Here is a 19,485-nt window from a genome sequence, read left to right on the forward strand (position 1 = left end):
CTTGCTCTAATCTCTGTTTTTCGTATTCTTTCTTATTTCTTGAATCCATTGTGTTTGAGGTGATAACTTTCACAATAACACTAATGGGATGTTGTTACTTCTAAATTAAAGAAGAGTTTGTCTGTGTTTGAAAAATAATCTTCATAAAGATACTTGAAAGTCGTATTTAGAAAGTGAAAGTAACTTTCAATAATTCGATTATCGATTTTAACATTTAAAGTTGTTTGAAGTAACGTTTAAAAAGTGAAAATAACTTTCAATAATACACTTATCAATTTTACCTTCAAAATTAAAAATATATATATTATATTACTTACCTCATTCTAAAAAACTTTTTGATATGTAAATTATTTTAACATTAATTTGTTTTTTGTAATATATAAATTATACTTGCATTTGATTGTTAGAAGAGTTTATAAACTATTTTCATATTATATAATATTTTGGGATATATAAATTATTTTCGCCTTATAAAAAATATTTACATATTTGATATGTAAATTATATTTCCAAATACCAACAAGGCGTTAGTATAATAGTGTAAGGTTCTACTGGATTCCCAAGATCGAGAGTTCAATTCCTATGAGCGATACTTGTTGGAAGGGGTTGCCACAATTCTGAAAAGAATGAGTTCCTTACCCAAAAGATGAAAAGATAATCTTGGTAGTACAAAAAAATTATATTTCCAAACCAAACCCATTAGGTGACTTTAGAATGATGTATGACCAAAGACTTGTTTTAATGTGTGCACTTAAGTTAAGAGAAACTTAAGTCCCATAAATAAAAATTACTCTACATGGAATTTGCAATTATAGTTTCTCCCTTTAAAAATGGGTTTGGGAATATTTCTTAGAAGTGGTGAGAAAATTGAGGAGTTTAGTGATCGACAAATTAAGTAAAGAAAAGAGGGGTGACTTTGAAGAAGGAAAGTTGGGAACATGATGACGAGCTAAGACTAGCAAGTCTAGAGTTATTTTGAATAACAAATAAGTTCAAGGACAAAATTTCCTTACGAAAATGATATATGTAATGTCCAAATTTTAAGTATTCTAATTTATTTACTATTATAACTTATCTATTAAAAAAATATAGAACCTTATCAATTTTATTTTATGACAAAAGAAGTATAATAATATAGTCAAGTTACTAGAAGAAAATATCACAATCTTAAGAGTGGAAGGAATAACAAAACTTTATTGTCATTATATTCTTGTTATTATTGTCAGTAGTATTGTGATTATCATCATTATTATAATGCATTTATATATTAACATATTATCTGATTTTGTGAGATACTATTTGTATATATGTTATAATGTTTTTCTTCTCATCAATAAATAAATATATATATATATATATTATATAATTCATATTAATATCTTATGTTTATAAACTAGTAAAAGTTGATATTTATCATTATATATGATTGTGCGCAAATATGGTTCGTTATAAAAATTAAAAGATTACATTTTTTTTGTTTCCCACAGGTATCCTCGCACTGGAGGCAATCCTGTCCGAGCCGGGCACATCCACAGGTAAGTGGGGTTAACTCTCCCAACAGACATTTTTTCCATCCACAAGACTCGAACCCGGGATTTTGCTTAAGGGGAATCAAGCATGTACCACTTGAACCAACGCCCGTTGGTTAAAAGATTACATTTGTTGTCAAGAGTTGATACAATATTTGTAGTAAAGGATGTTATTTTTTATAAAAATAGGAATTAGCATTAATGGATAAATTAGGTTAGTATAAAAAATATTAAGATAGAAGACCCTTTTAGTCAAAATTTTAATATCAAATTAGAAAAACCTAGCATCCAATATAGAAAATAAGGAAAAGAGTAAAATAGAGAATATGAAATAAAGGAAAATGAAAAATGTTTTTTCATTAATTATAGGTGATACAAAAATCCTTTATTAAATTAAACTCCACCAAATAATATTTGGGAATTACATCAAATTGTTTGGGATGGTGAAATAACAAAAATAGATACTCTAAAATTTTAACATGTGTTATTTATGAGGTCCTTTTGATATATTTTATAGTGAAACATGTGTTATTTGTATAAAGATAATATATATATAATAAAATTAATTTTAAGCAATGATTCTTAAATTGTGTATATGTCAATGAATTGTGCTATATTATGTGGGAGGTTTTGTGCATTGAATTCTAATTTCCTTGATATATTTCTATATATTTCGGAAATTTGCTTGTCACCATGTTGTTGTTGTTGAGATGAGATAGCTGAATTTTTACTTTCCTTAAATATTGCCTTGGATTTAAGATAGAATAAAAAAATAGATTGAGTTTGATTTATTATTGAAAATGTTGATATATATAAGAATTATATTGATTTTGAGAATTTTTTTGTTTCAGTTGTATGGATTTAAAAATATACTTAAATTTGATTTTATCTATACATATTTGATTTGTGTTGCTTATGAATTTAATTGTATTTATTTTAATGCATAATGTTTTTCTATTTTTATTTTGAGAATGTAAAAGTGTTAAGGAAGAGAAGATAGAGAAATATTTTAATGTTTTGGTAAGGAATTTAGGAACTTACCAAAACATTAATTATAGCTAGTAGTATATGTCTAATTACAAAATTTATCAAAAAAAACTTCATAAATAACATATGTCAACATTTTAAAGTGTCAATTTTTGTTATTTAACAATCCAAAACAATTTATATATAGATAATAGAAGCAATATATTTTATATGTGTTAGATTGTGCATAATAAGATTTTAAAACATTTATATTTATTATTATAGTGATTTTTAATAATTATATACTTTTATTAGTTCACAATGCATACTTCATTAGAAATTCAATCTATTAGAAATGCAATCACTATAAGTCCTTAGGTTATGGGTTTAAGTAACATAGGCTACCATAGTGTCCATAAAATATTTTAGGAAGTATTCAAGTTTAATGAGTGGGACAATCCATAAATTTGAGAGTGTTACACCCCAAATTTTCATAACATATTATACATTGTGAAAAAAATATGATTATTTAGAATCTCATAATAATAAATAAGAAGCATTATACATTAAATCTTATACATAAAAGCATGTGATACTTAATATAAACTTTCTCAAAATAATTTATACCATGTGAAGTGTCATGACCACATGACCACTAGTCATTAGAGATGGCAAAATAGACATTATCCGTGGGCATACTCGCACAGCTCGTATTTTTTTTGCGTGCAGGGCATAAATTTTTTGTCCATTTGCCTGTTTTTCCTAGCCCATTTTGCCTGCCAAATTAAAAATTGTATCATGCAAAATCAAATTATATATTGACATATATAATTGTATACTAACAATAATGATATTGATCATAACAAAAACATTGGAATACATTTTTAAAGTAAAATAATTATATTTTTGTAGCCATTCTATCATAAAATATAAAATATGAGGTTTTATATTCTTTAATTGAAAGATCATAATCGTAAACACATAAATTAAACTCAAACATCTACAATGGGTTAGTTTAATAGTATAAGGCCTACTAAATATTTAGAAAGATCAAAATGTTAATAATCAATTCTTGAAAGCATCATTTAATAAAAAGAACAACCACAAATCCCAAATGAATTAATTTCTCATAGGATTGAAGGTTTCAATCAACAAATATGATTATAATTCTTGCTATTTTAGTTTACCCGAATTTATAATACTTTTTCATAAGTGGTATAACTCCTTTAATTATTGTATAAAGGGTTATTAAAATCCATCTTAGCAGATTTGTTATATAAAAATAGAATCCATCTGAAGCTATGAAAATTCTGCATATCTTGAACTGTAATTTCTCCTTTTCATTAATTAATTCTCCAACATTTAATTGAGTTGTATATATTATGACCTAATTTCCTTAATTACTATATCATTCATTCGCACACTACCTGAAAATGGAATAAGAATCAATCATAATCACTTTTCAATATCAATGCATCTTTTCCGCAAACAAAAATTCTCTTCCACAAATCCACCACCAAGAATAACATTCTCCCACAATACTCATTCAATTATGGATGAGATTTTTCTCTTATTTTTATCCTCACCCAAATAATAGGATCAACAACCACGTAATAACAAACATAACCATAATCCAAAAATAACAATTTTGTCACAAAATCAGGAAAGTAATTCACCACAAATTTCCCCCTCCACCACTATAAAACTCTCTTGATCCCACCCTTTTCTCCTCAGGCTGCAAATTATCTCTTAAACAATAAAAGCAAATAAAAGTGTATTAGGTAACCCTATCTCATTCTTTTTTGTTACCTAATATACACCATGGAGATGAAGAAGGTTGCTTGTGCTGTTCTCTTTGCTGCCGCCTCCGTTAGCGCCGTCGTTGCCACCGATGTGCCTGCCCCAGCACCAGGACCTAGCAGTGGTGCCACCACTGTTGGTTCATTCATTGGTGCCTCAGTTCTTTCCTTTGTTGCCTACTATTTGTTTTAAGTGTGACACTTATATGAATACTTGTGTGAGTATGAAGATGAGATGCATAATTTGGAAGGAATTGTACAATGCTAGTTGAAGCAACAAGAGGAGAAGGAAAATGAGATTTTTCTTATTTTTTCTTTGCCCTTTTGGCTTTGCATTTTTTTCTAAGTTGTCTTTTCTTTCCATGTTGAATTTGTAGGCATGGAATGATTTTATATTGTTGAATAAAGTTTCTTATTTACTATTAAATGTTGGGTTATTTTTATTTTACTTATTTTGTTGAGTTATGATTATTATCTTATAAATATTATGATTTTAATTAAGGTTGTGATTGTATTTGTAAAAAAAGTGAGGATAATTGTAAAAACTTGTATTGCAGTACAGCAATACTGTAGCTATATTCATAACTACAATATTGTGCATACAAATAAAACTGGGCTAAAATTTAAACACATGCTCATGTTATCGATATATAGATCATCATATGATAATGAGAGTTTCTTAAATTTCAATGTTGTGTTGAGTCTATAAATTAATATTATTGACTGGTTATCATTTACAGAGCTTTTTGCTATACATATACTTAATTATTCATATAGTTAAGTGTAAGGATGGTACTCACAAAGCAAAAATTATGGAATGATTCATCATAAAAGTAAAGAATACATTTCACAGTTTGACTCAAAAATTGCCTTACAAGGCAGGCACGACCGATGAAATATATCTATAAATGTATGTTTAATTGTAAGATATCGCTGAGAATAGTGTAATTCATTTAGCTAATTTCGTTAATCGATTAATAGATTGTATAATTGATTAAACAATTTATTATTTCTGTCATAAAAGACATTGTAGCTGAAATAAAGAAAGCGCGAAATATATTTTTCAATTTTCTCTCTTCTCACATTTCACTCGATAATCGATTACCCCATATCTTCATCGATTAAATTCTTTCTTTCTTTTCTTCCAACAGTGGTCTCTAGAGCTAAGTGATTAAGGATCTATGGAGGTACCAAGTTAAGGTGCTAGAACCGTCAAGTGGTGAAGCTCACAGATGTGATCAGAGACTCAAGGAGAAAGGGGGTGAAAGTGAAGCTGCAAAAGAGATATGGCAACCTCACATGGATTCTCAATGAATCTTGCAATTCTTGATGGGAAGAACTATGACCATTGGAGCATTCAAATGAAGGCAATATTTGGGTTCCAAGAATGTCTTAATATTGTGCAATTTGGGCTGCAAACAACAGAGGAAGATTCTGTGGAATATAGGGAAGCCAAGAAGAGAGATTGCAAGACAATCTTCTTGATTCATCAATGTGTAGATCGTGCCAACTTTGAGAAGATTTCTGCAGCTTCTTGTTCCAAGGAAGCATGAGAAATCTTAGAGAAAAATTAATCAGGTGAAGTGAAGGTGAAGAAAGTGAGACTTCAAACACTTAGAAGGCAGTATAAATTGCTGTAAATGGATGAACAATAGACAATTGTAGAATACCTTAAAAGAATTCGTGGTTTGATCAATCTAATGAAAGAGTGCGGAGAGACACTGTCTGAGCAAGGTGTGGTGGAGAAGATACTTAGAACACTCACTCCCAAGTTTGATCATATTGTAATGGCAATAGAGGAGTCAAAAGATCTTGAAAACTTCAAGATTGATGAATTGCAAGGCTACTTCGAAGCACATGAACAAAGATTCATAGAAAGGAAATCTAATAGGCAACCTCAATAGGCCTTAAGTGCTCAATTCAGAAAGAAAATTTCTGCACATAATGATAGATTAAAAAGGGACAAAGGAAAATGGCATGGTGATAAGAGATTTGAGCATGAAAATTCAAGATCACATGGACCAAGGTCTCAAAGGATTAACTCCATTAATCAAAGTTATGATATTGAGATCAACAAGGCTGATAAAAGGGGTAATCAATGGAATGGTATGAAGAAAAAGGATACGAGTATAATTCAATGCTTCAATTGTAGAAATTAGGGTCATTTTGCCTCAAAATGCAAAGAGAAAAAGGTCACTCATGTTAAAGACAGAGAGGCTAGACTAGCCAAGGATGTGGACTCAGAAGAAGAGGTGTTGCTACTAGCCAAAAGAGATGGATTCTATAAAGAGGCTAGTGATTCAGATGATGCATTTTTTATGGTGACAACTCAGTGTGATCAGAGTTCAAACAGTTGGTATCTTGACATAAGGTGTTCCAATCACATGATAGGGCATATGGAGTGGTTTGTGAACCTAGAAAACTCTGTTGAGACAAAGATCAAGTTTGCAGATGATAATGTCATCACTGCATAAGGAGTTGGTAAAGCGATGATCAAGAAGAATGATGGAACAATCACCTACATCTCTAATGTGTTGTATGTTCCAAGGACGAAAAACAATTTTTTGAGCCTAGGCCAATTACTTGAAAATGGATACAACATGAGGTTGGAGGATATGATGATGAAAGTGTTCAACAAAAGGGGAGTATTGATCTTGAAGGCTTCTCTCTCCCAAAACAGAACCTTCAAGATTGGTATTCAACTTGGAGAACACAAGTGTTTGGAATCCATTATTGACGACACATGAGTTTGGCATCAAAGACTTGGCTACCTCAACTTCAGGAGCTTGGAATTGTTAAGAAAGGATGAAATGGTAACTAGACTACTTAGCATCAAAACACCAATTGAATTGTGTGAAGATTCTCTCACAAGTAAGCAAATCATAAACTCATTTAGTTCTCACGTACCAACCAAGTCCACTAGATCACTTGAACTAGTGTATACAGATGTATGCGGACCTTTGGAAGTTCAATAACTTGGAGGGAACAACTACTTTGTGATCTTCAAGGATGACTTCACAAGGAAGCTATGGATCTATTTAATAAAGAAAAATAGTTAAGTTTTTGGCAAGTTCAAGAGCTATAAGGCACTTGTGGAGAAACAAAGTGGAATGAAACTGAAACTGTTAAGGAGTGATGGTGGCGGGGAGTACAATTCTCAGGAGTTTCACCAATTTTGGGAATAGGAGGGCATAACTCGTGAGGTAATTACACCATATACTCCTCAATACAATGGAGCAGCTACGAGGATTAATAGAATTGTCCTAAATATGGCAAGAAGCATGTTGAAGACAAAGAAGCTACCCAAAAGGTTTTGGGCAGAAACAGTCTCTACAACAGCCTATATCTTGAACATATGTCCAACTAAAAGGCTAGAAAATACAACTCTAGAAGAAGCTTGGTCAAGGCTTAAGCCAAATGTGAAGCATCTCAAAGTTTTTGGCTCAGTATGCTACAAGAACATACCAGATTGTAGAAGAAAGAAGCTGAATGATAAATGAGAGAAATTGATCTTCCTAGGTTATCACTCAACATGAGCTTACAATGTGTTTAATCCGGAAACAAACACTATCTCATACAACATGAATCTCAAGTTCAATGAGGTTGAATCTTGGGAATGAAATGAACACAACGCATGCTCAAACATATCAGTTAGGATGGATATTGATAACACACAGAATGCATCAGAACCGCACACAAGCAATGATGTAAATGTTGATTTTGGTGAAAGACCTCAAAGACAAAGACATATGCCATCAAGGTTAAAAGATTATGAGGTGTTTAATAACTCAATAATCACCCAAGAAGAAGATTTTGTGCATACTCTACTAGCTGAAATGGAGCCTATCTCATTTGATCAAGCAATCAAGGATTAGTGTTGGATTAAGGCAATGAAGGAGGAAATCAATTCAATAGAAAAGAATGATACATGACAACTTACAACACTACCAAAGGGTAAGAAGGCAATCTCAGTAAAGTGGGTGTACAAGGTGAAATTAAAGTTGATGGAACAATTTCAAAGTACAAGGTCAAATTAATAGCAAAGAGGTTCTTGCAAAGACTAGGTTTGGATTTTGAGGAAGTCTTTGCTCTAATGGCAAGGATAGAAACGATAAGACTTGTCATTGTCAATGCAAGTTCAAAAGGTTGGTCAATTTGTCAAATAGATGTGAAGTCTGCATTGTTGAATGATCTATTAGACAAGGAAATATTTGTAACACAACCACCTGGCTTTGAGATTCAAGATCAAGAGAAGAAAGTGTATATAGGCTACATAAGGCACTCTATGGGCTGAAAGAAGCCCCCAGAGCCTGGAACAAAAGAATAGATGGATTCTTTTTGAAACTAGGATCCCTGAGATGTATAAATGAGCATGATATCTATACAAAAGGAGTATCTACCGAAGCATCAATAATTACCTGCTTATATGTAGATGACTTGCTAATCACAAGCAGTGACAAGGGTGAAATTGATTGGTTTTAAGCTAAGTTGAAACTTGAGTTTGAGATGACTGATTTGGGAAGTCTATCATACTTCCTAGGGTTTGAATTTCTCAGAATAGATGCAGGAATTTTGATGCACCAAAAGAAGTACATTTCTGATGTACTTGAGAGGTTCAACATGCTGGAATACAACCTAGCCACAACAACTTTTGAAACTGGTCACATTCTAGGCAAGGAAAATCCTGAAGATAAATCAGTTGACTCAACTCTCTATAGGCAAATGATAGGGTCTCTAAGATACATTTGCAACTCAAGACCATACTTAGCTTATGGTGTTGGATTGGTTATTAGATATATGAAGCATCCTAAAACTTCACAAATGCACGCAGTAAAGAAGATACTCAGATATCTCAAGGGAAGTATAGACTATGGTGATATGTTCCTTGCCAACAAAACCAGAGAACTTAGCACAATCTATGACTATACATATGTTGATTGGTGTGGTGATAAGGATGATAGAAAGAGCACAAGTGGATACATCATGTGAAGCGGAATACATTGCAGTCTGTTTGGAAGGACAACAAACATTGCTCATGGAGTTAGGAATGCCAATGGATGAACTTATCTTGTTACTTGTGGACAACAAATCAGCCATCAATTTAGCAAAGAGTCCAGTGTCTCATGACAGAAGCAAACATATAGAAACCAAGTATCATTTCTCGAGGGATCAAGTGGAGAGGAACAATTTGAAGCTAGAATTTTACAACAAACTGACATACTCACCAAACCACTGAAAATATATGATTTTCAAAGACATAGAAGAGAACTTGGTGTGATAAGCTTAGCTAGTATGAATTAAGGGAGAGTGTTGAGAATAGTGTAATTCATTTAGTTAATTTTGTTAATCGATTAATAGATTGTATAATCGATTAAACAGTCTGTTAATTCTGTTATAAAAGACATTGTAGCTGAAATAAAGAAGGCGCAAAATATTTTTCAATTTTCTCTCTTCTCACATTTCATTTCGTTAATTGATTAAATTCTATTTTTCTTTTCTTCGAACAGATATGACATAACCATAGTCTAAAAATGTGAAGGTAAAATTAATGGATTATCTCATACTAATGTCTTTGACATATTTAAATTGCACTATAATAAATTTAGGAGTTTTTGCAACAATATAATCACATTCATAACTTAAAACACTATTATATACCAATGTGAGGGCTGCTCATCTTTCTCTATGCCTAGCAATTGCATTATTGTTTTTTTTTTGTAGTCATGAGTATTATGGATGTTGTGGTGTTATTGGTGTGATGGTGATTATTGGGGGTGTAAATTATTTCAATTTTGCATAAATCATATTAATATTAAGAGTAGATTGTGGTCATTAAGATGAGATTTAATCACAATTTTCACATATTATATATCAAAATATATATTGATTGTGATATCTTGATTTTCTCTTTTTAAACTTATCTTAGGTGACTTTGTCAAAGATAACCTGGAAGACTACTATTTTTAAATTTTCATTGCTAAATTGTTGCGTGGATCAAGTTGGAATCTTACAATTTATCTTTGTATAATTGGAATGTGATGCAAATGAGGACTTAGCCACCAAATTGGAATCAACTAAAGCAAGTGTTCATGAGATTCCTCTTGTCAAAGTTGAGGTTCTTATGGAGAATATATAACAAGGTCATTCATGACAAGTTGTTCAATGATTCACACATGGAGCATGTGATGCTCGCCCATTATTTAGGACCATTGCTTTATTATTATTATCAAAAGTTAGAAGTTGACTTTCAAATATAAGAAAACCTTGAAAATGACAACTTTATCTTTCTCCATTCACCACTCATTCCCACCACACCACCAACTCCATGATTGTTGTAGAACCTCATTTTTATAATATTATATAGGGGAACATGTCCAATTGAGAGAAGAAAAAAATATTCATACCATTAAATTTTCCTTACTATATAAAAAACACATCACATATAAAATGTTAAAATAAAATCATAAATACTTTATTTTAATTCAACATCATAAATTGAGCTTCATCTAAATAGGATAAAAATGATGTCTTAAAATCCCCTCAACGTATACATGTCTCTAAAAGATAAAACTAAACAAATAGCAAAAAAATTATCCAAGTACTATAATAGTAGTATAGTCCATTGTTTATTGTTCTTCCACCTACACATGGTTCATCTCTTAGAAGATCATAGAATATAATTATCATAACACAATCTTAAAATGAGATAAAAATATCAGTATAATATCAAATATCAAAACTTTAAAGAAATATGATATTTATAGTATAAATAGAGGTAAAAGAGAAATAACAATATTCTCGCTTCATATCATAATCTATTATTCATAACTTAAATATATATAAGGAGAGGATAAGTCGAACACATCACAACACTTCAGTCATTTCTTATGTGACCTTAATTGTTTCGAACCGTCAATCTAAATTAAAAGTTTGCATACAATAAGTCTACTAGAGGTGTCTACCTGTCATTCGATATCATGAGTTCATGAGAGTATCTTACCTCATTTCTATGAGTAAGTCTCTCTTCATGCGACTAAGAATTCATTTATATATGCCCAGATCAACGAACGGATCCTGAAATTCCCCAACAATCAACACAATTTGGGCCATGAGCCCAAACAATCAAATACAAACGTAAATTAGATCATACATTCTCCCAAAAAAATCATCATGAAATTTATATAATCATAAATTCTTCACTAAGAAAGAAGAAAAGAGAAACAAATGTAAACATAATATAAAAATAATAGAGCATTATAAATTAGACCTCTTACTATGCCGAACATTATCCTTTGAAATGAATCACTGATAAAATTAATTATGATATATGTGTCTTCATTATTATTATACTGCCAAAAGTATGTTATATATAGATAAACTAAGTATAAGAGAAGTCTTATGCCTTCCCTTATTGGGTTGAATATATAAATTCAAGAATACAGGTGTGTGGTTTTATTTCATCTTAGTGTATTGAATCGTATGCATATGCACATCAACATGTATCTTAATACTCATATGGCATAAAATAAAATTAGCAGAAGGAATAAGCATATAATCGCGTTGCACGTTTCTCCTGTGAACAACAATTGAAATTATTAATTTCTTTGAATGAAACTCATAGCAGAACTTAGAATAAAATAAAGAGCAAATAAAGTGAAAACATTATGGATGTTCCATACACGCAGAAATTGAGAGAGTAAAATCATATATGCCAAACACAACATTAATAATAATAAAAACAGTATTTCCCAACTACCAAATTCATGGAGTTTAATTTTGTTAGGGTTTTAATATTATGGCAATGGATTGATGGATAAATATTGCTTCTTCACTTGCTCCCTATTTGATAAAATATATATTATATTTAATCCTTAATTAATTATTATGTTATGATATTTTAATCCTAATACATTATTTATTTAATTAACCATTCCTTCTATATCATTTGTAATACTCATCTTCTTTCAATATGAGGAATAACACTACTAACTTAATTATCTAGCAAAATACAGCTTAAAAAATAGTCATTCAACAATCATTTGATATAAGTACATAATCACATATATTAATTAACACTATCTCAATTAATCATTTTCTAGGAATGTTATACTATCACTGCCACAACCATGTAAATGTCATCACTATATGGTGTATATCAAACATTGGATAGGGTGAGAACTTATCTTACTCATATCATATTCTACTCTTGTCATTAATTATACTATTAGTAGCAATTAAGACCCAACAAATAACATTTTCTTGTTAATGTTTTGGGCTATTAGTAGCCCATACCCATTAGCCTGGACCCAAAATTGGGTCCACATAAGAGAAAATAATCTCAGATTTAAAACAGCAAACAAATTAGAAATGGCAAAATGCTATACAAATATGTGAATGAGATTTTTCCTTCTTTTTTTCTGTCATAAACTCATAATAACTAAAAATGTGCCACCCTCTCCTTCCCACCTAAATAGGATCAATAAACACGTGAAAATAAACATAACCATAACAAAACAATTTTCCAAAAATAACCAAAAAATTGTCACAAAACCAGGAAACAAATTAGCCACAAATTCTTACCCACCACCACTATAAAACTCTCTTGATCCAATCCTTTTCTCCTCAGGCTGCAAATTATCTCTTAAACAATAAAAGCAAATAAAAGTGTATTAGGTAACCTTATCTCATTCTTTTTTGTTACCTGATATACGCCATGGAGATGAAGAAGGTTGCTTGTGCTGTTCTCTTTGCTGCCGCCTCCGTTAGCGCCGTCGTTGCCACCGATGTGCCTGCTCCAGCTCCTGGACCTAGCAGCGGCGCCACCGCTGTTGGTTCATTTGTGGGTGCCTCCATCCTCTCCTTTGTTGCCTACTACTTGTTTTAAACGTGACACATGCATGAAGGTGTGTGTGATTATGAAGATTACATGCATAACGTGGAATGAAGTGTATAATGCTAGTTACAGCATCACGAGGGTGAGAAAATGAGAATTTTGTTCTCTTATTTCATTTCCTTTTGGGTTTGCCTTTTTTTCTATGTTGTATGTTCTTTCCATGTTGAATGTGTAGGCATGGAGTGATTTTATATTTCTTAATAAAAAAGTTTATTATTTATTATTACATGTTGAGTTATGATTATATTATTATTATTATAAATATTCACGCTTTTAAATTAAGGTCTACAAAAAAAAACAAAGTTTAGATCTTCTCCATTTCTTTAGTAAATGGATAACATCTCAGGCAATAATTTATTTGTTTGATAAAATATCAAGCTTAATTTTGCTTAAACATTAATGATCATTAGATAAGGGATATGGAATAGGCTAGATTGTCAATTAATTGTGCCAAAGAGGGAGCAAAGATCATATATTTAAGAAAAATTATCTATCTATATTTCTAACCAATTAAATTTTATCGAGAAATATAAAAATATTAATTTTTATTTCCAGGAATTTCATTTTTAATTAGATTAAAACATAAATGAAGACAGAAAGTAAGACACGTGATCTCCAAAATGTAAACATTTATCCTAGGTAAAGTCTAATAATTAATCAACTATGTATTATGGCTTTACATATATATTGGGCCCAAATATAGTGTCTACCTATCAATATATTTCATGATATTGAAAGGATTTGCAGATCCTTCCTTTGAAACAAAGGAAAAATTTGGCCAATCTCACTTATGAGCTGGTATGATATCTTTAAAAAGAAAAAATATTGATGTATGAATTGCTTGTAAAGAAGATAGCCTCTGGTTAGATGGGTGCATGAATTTCATCTAAAAGGTGAAGATATATGGATTATATTCAGATGGGAGCATGGATTTTATCTTCGGGTGCAATCTCTCATAAGGGATAGATTTTGAGTTGGTTGCAAACAAAATAGGAATAAAAAAGTTCTTGTATGAGTCTATTACTATAATTCTTGAAGCAGATATATATTCTTCACCTCTTGAAACACAAGAAGCTAAAGAAATATGTGGCATTCAGTGATATTGCAGCTTGTTTGTATTTCATATGGCAAGAATATAAGCATAAACTATTTCAGCAACGTCAGAGATGGAATAATCAAACAATGAGTGAAGTAATATGGCAATGTAAGCAAAGGATTGAGGAGTCTTAGGCACCAATCTGAAGAGCTAAAATAGATTCTTTTAAATTGCTTTAAATATTTGTTCTAGTCGATTTTTTTTGGAAAATGAACTGAATTCTGGAGTTTGGTTGTTGCTTGGTGCAATCTAAGAGGGTGTAATCCAAACAAAAGGAATTCCCTTACTGACCCACCATGCCTTTAGTGTATAGAATTTTAGGTAAATATAAAGTACATTTTACCTATTAAAAGAATATATTCAGGCAATTCAGCTATCATTCACAGTACATTTTACATTCTTTTTTTTGGGTAAACTTATTATTATGAACAATAATATTATCACTACATATGAAGTAAGTTATTATTTTTATTTGATAGGAGTAAAAATCACACATATATATATATATCATTATAATTAAAAGAAGAGTAAATTACACTCACACTTCATAAGTTTTAGTGAAATTACATAAATCACTCCTCCATCTATTACCCATACAAAAAACCTTAATTTTATATATACATTGCACTAACTACCTGCATAAATAGTATATTGTGGAATAAAAAAGGATGATAAATGTAATTGAGTTAAATAAAATATGATATACTGTCGAAACAATTATAAATAATATATAAGTCAATATATTTTCATTATTTTTTGTTCATTTCAATGTAGTATAAGAGTACTTAAATAATATTTCCTTAGAATTATCGATGCATCTCCAAAAAATAATGAAATTGTATTGATCCGTATACTATTTGAAATTATTTCCACATTATATTATATTTTGTTTAAAAGATTACACTTATTTCTATTACAATGATAATTAATATAATGTATATATATAAAAATCAGGGATTTTTGTATGGGATGATTTATGTAATTGTGGATGTAATTTACTATTGAAAGAATGAACATGGGATAGCATATCGTTTTTGTTATTGTTTCCTTACACTATTTATTATTAGAGAATAATGTATCTCCTTATATAAGGAGATAATTTATCTCCTCTAACCAATAAAAATGTGACATGTGTGCTATTTTGTTTATTTTTAAAAATATTCTTATAGAAAATTGTGAAACATGACACATGTCATGATTTCACTAGTAGGAGGAGATAACTTATCTCCTTGTGTAAGGAGATACTCCATTCCTTATTATTATTATTACCTTTCAATTGAGTCATTTTAGCAAAAGTGGTTATCTCTAAATGAGTTCACCCATTTGAGTATGCACAATAGATTAATCTAGCCATGAATTCCTCATTCCACCGCATCCTTCAAAGAGGTTGACCCCCGCATGCCCCTCTGCCAAACTAGTAGGGTCTAATTTCTATGCTAATATTTAGCAAATAAAAATGTAAAAATTAATGACCATACAAATGTTGACACCCATACCAGTATTGATTAAAGGATATATATAAAGAGTGTCATATAGAGGCGGAGAGAGTGAAGGGCATAAGAACTTGGGGTTAGAGGTTGACCCTGTCCTTCACAAATTGGAGGCAAATTCACTAGCTAAGAGAGCTTTTAGAAGGGGTGATGAAGAATATGTACAATATTCTCGCACTAAAGATAATAGTGTGCGAACTGGAAATATCCACATATATGTAAGACTAGGAAAATATATTAAGAGCGATTTAGTGTGCCTCAATAAAATCATTCATATTATTTCCACAGGGCCAAACAGATCCTAGTACAATAGTACTTGCTAGTGAACCATAACAAATTCGACATACATCTGACCCAAATTCACCTAGGTTGCTCCTAATTGATGTTATTGTTTTTACAGGACTATGCCTAAGACCTCGAGCCCAATGGTAAAATATGAGCCTCCCAAGCTCCGCATCAAGTATGATACTAAAACTTAAAGTTCATGGTGTGGGGCTTGTCTAATTTTGATATTTGGGTTGTAACAAATGCCATCCTAAAAAAATTTAACGTTCCAAAAACAATTCAATGATCAATGATTAAAGACAAGAATGTATGTTTTGTCACCCCACATGGATTTGGGTTTGTTTACAAGTTATATTTTAGAGGGAATGAAGGAAAATGAAAAGATTGAGGATAATTTGATAAGTATATTTGATGACTTTAAATCTTTATATTTTCCTTATTTTACTCCAAAATTGAACTAAAAAACAATTCATCAGCTAGAGGTGGATGCCATGGGAATTGCTCACATTAGGACGTTATTTCTTTTCACTTTTGTTTTTCTTGTTCCAAAGCAACAAAGGAAATCATGTTATATAGCCAATATAATGAAAAAATAATTATTTAAATATTTTCATTATGAATCTCCATTCAATGTATACGACGCAAATCTTTAGCAATCAAAATAGGGAGAAAAATATCCGAAATTTAGTATGCTGTGTCATTTGGTCTTCAGATTATAAATATATGTAAAAATAATATGAATTCTGATTTGAGAGATATTTATCGTTAAATATATTTACAAACTTTATATGATTTGCGGTGTAGTTGTTAAATTTTAAAATAGCTGTAAAAAATTGTAGAAGTTTGTTTTGTTTATTATATTCCCATTTTTCCAAGCTAAGTTTAATGGGGAAGTTATGCATACACCTAATTTGGACTCCAAAGTGACGTTCACAATTTTTTCTTACGGGTTAAGTAATGTTTTTATACCATTCTATTAAAATAAATATTTTACAATTTTTCTTAAATTAAAAAGTATAATATTTATATATTATTAATATGATTATAGTCAATAAATTATTTATAATTTATTTGTATTACTTATATTATTCAAGAGTCAACCATTACTAAATATGAATGATAAACAATCTATTAACATTGTAAAAACTCCACATTTTCATACATTTTTTTATATAAAATAAAGTGATACAACATTATTTGTCCCTTAAGAAATACAATATACATTATGCTTCTCCTAACCTTAATTTACGGACATCGTTATGCTTTTTCTCACAGGTATACATTATTTTACAGTGTCATGCGCAAAAAGAGACATTATTAGCAAAAAAACAAGCTTATACTTTAAAGCGTAATATTTATGCACGGATCGATATATCATTTATTCTTCATTTAGATTTTTTGAATAATCAATAAAAATTAAAAATGAATGATAAATAATATAATGACAATATAAAAAATTCTTACATGATTATTATATACATTTTTTCACTATATTTTATGGGTAAATTTATTTATACTCATGATTCACGATCAACAAATGAATCTCAAACTCATGGTGAAACTCAAGGTAAACTCATCGGTATAATTCGTGGCAATTATATTTGTTACGTATAATAAGGTAATTGCATTTATTGGGTTTTTCTTTGTTAAAATATAAATATATTTAACAACTTTTTGAAACAATTTCTCATACACCATATACTAATTGTAATGATTTGTATTTTTTATTGAAACAAAATTATTATATTTTAACCTATTTCTTTTTGTGTGAAATTTGTTTCTATAATCACCACAAGTCCACAACAATATCTAATGTTGGTTCCCGAGGAGTTTACTTAAGTTACACATAATGACGACATGAACACGTCAAAAGAAGAAGCAACTGGTGTTATCGTGTGGTGGTGGGACAAAGGAAAAGAAAAAAAATTAATAATATGTTAATCTAATATTACAATATACAAAGATATATTATCCCAAATATGTTCAAAAGTATGTCTCCAATCAATTGAAATAAAGCAAAAATAAAAAATATGATATTTAATATTTAACTAAAATAATATATTTTAATTAGTACGAGACAAAGTAGAAGATATGTTTGAAGACAACAAATTTTTCATAAGACAGTCAAAGAACAGAAATGAATTAGTTTCATAAGACTAATAGATAACTTTTATACCAAAAGAGGGGGACAAAAGGGTAATTGCAAATGGCATGAAAATGTTTAATACGCGTCTCTATGTAGACCATAATATTCTATTACCATTACCAACCTCACAAACCCACCCTCTCTTATTACATATCCACCCATTCCTCCTTCATTTTCATAACCACCCTTCAAAAAAAATTCTCTTCTTTTTCTCTCTTTCAATCATAACAAAAAACCAAAGCTTCTTTATTATCTTCAAATAAATGGCTCAAAAGATGGAGAAAGAAGAGACAGAGTTTAAGAAGGTTCCAGAAACTATTACCTTAACGCCGTGCGTTAACAACTGCGGCGTTACCGTTAACTCTTCCACCAATAACAGCATGTGTCAGAAATGCTTTAACGCTACCACCGCTTCGATCTCAGCACCTTCTAGATTCTCCGATGAAAAAGCTTCAGCTACGACCGGATCTGCCACGTCATCACGGTCTCCGAAGAGATCTCATCCTTCCGTTGAAAGCGATGTGAAAACGGATCAACGGAGTGTAACGGCGTCGTTTGAGGCTAAGCGTGTTGTGAATCGGTGCTCCGGTTGCCGGAAGAGAGTCGGACTTACCGGATTTCGGTGCCGGTGCGGTGACCTTTTTTGCTCCGAGCATAGGTACTCCGATCGCCATGATTGTAGCTATGATTATAAAACCGTTGGAAGGGAAGCCATCGCGAGGGAGAATCCGGTGGTTAAAGCTGCGAAGATCGTGAAAATCTGAATTTGCGAAACGAAGAACGTGAGTTTAACGAAGATTGCATGGAACGGTGGCGTTGATTGTCGTTTCACCATGATCGATGTTTAATTATTCGTGTTCTCTTTCTTAGGGATACAGAAAAGGAAACAATTCAGTGCGTGTGGATGCTGAGCTTTGTTTTTTTTTAATTTCCAAATTATGTTTTTAGTTTTTATTTGGATTGGAAATTTATAAGTTATTGTGAATTTGTGATTATGTGTTTGTTTTTTCTTGTTTTTGTATGGGTTTGAACTTTAAATTCGCTTAGCAGAACTTATTAAGTAGGTTGAAAAGGGAAGAGAAAAAGAAGGAGAAGAATAATCTTTTCAATTTAAAAAAAATCGGGTATAACTCGCTTTACCCATAAAGAACTAATCTTAATCTTCCTCATGATATGTGGTGAGGAAGATGGTTGCATCTAAAGGCGAGTGAAGGAAAAAATGGTGGAATGTAGAGAAAATTAACAACACATATTCTCATTCCTAAATCCTAACTCTATTAT

General features: G+C 30.7%; 2 protein-coding genes across 2 annotated transcripts; both read left to right on the top strand.

The window, feature by feature from the left end:
* LOC109363548 (uncharacterized mitochondrial protein AtMg00810-like) lies at positions 8,801-9,283 on the top strand. The gene has a single exon (XM_019609809.1). The coding sequence runs from the start codon at positions 8,801-8,803 to the stop codon at positions 9,281-9,283; it is 483 nt and encodes a 160-aa protein (XP_019465354.1).
* Positions 18,328-19,266, top strand: LOC109325972 (zinc finger A20 and AN1 domain-containing stress-associated protein 5-like). The gene has a single exon (XM_019558620.1). It carries the CDS (start codon positions 18,468-18,470, stop codon positions 18,966-18,968), a length of 501 nt encoding a protein of 166 aa, XP_019414165.1. The 5' UTR covers positions 18,328-18,467; the 3' UTR covers positions 18,969-19,266.

Source organism: Lupinus angustifolius, chromosome LG13 (genome assembly GCF_001865875.1).
Source record: "Lupinus angustifolius cultivar Tanjil chromosome LG13, LupAngTanjil_v1.0, whole genome shotgun sequence".
Taxonomy (NCBI): Eukaryota; Viridiplantae; Streptophyta; class Magnoliopsida; order Fabales; family Fabaceae; genus Lupinus; species Lupinus angustifolius.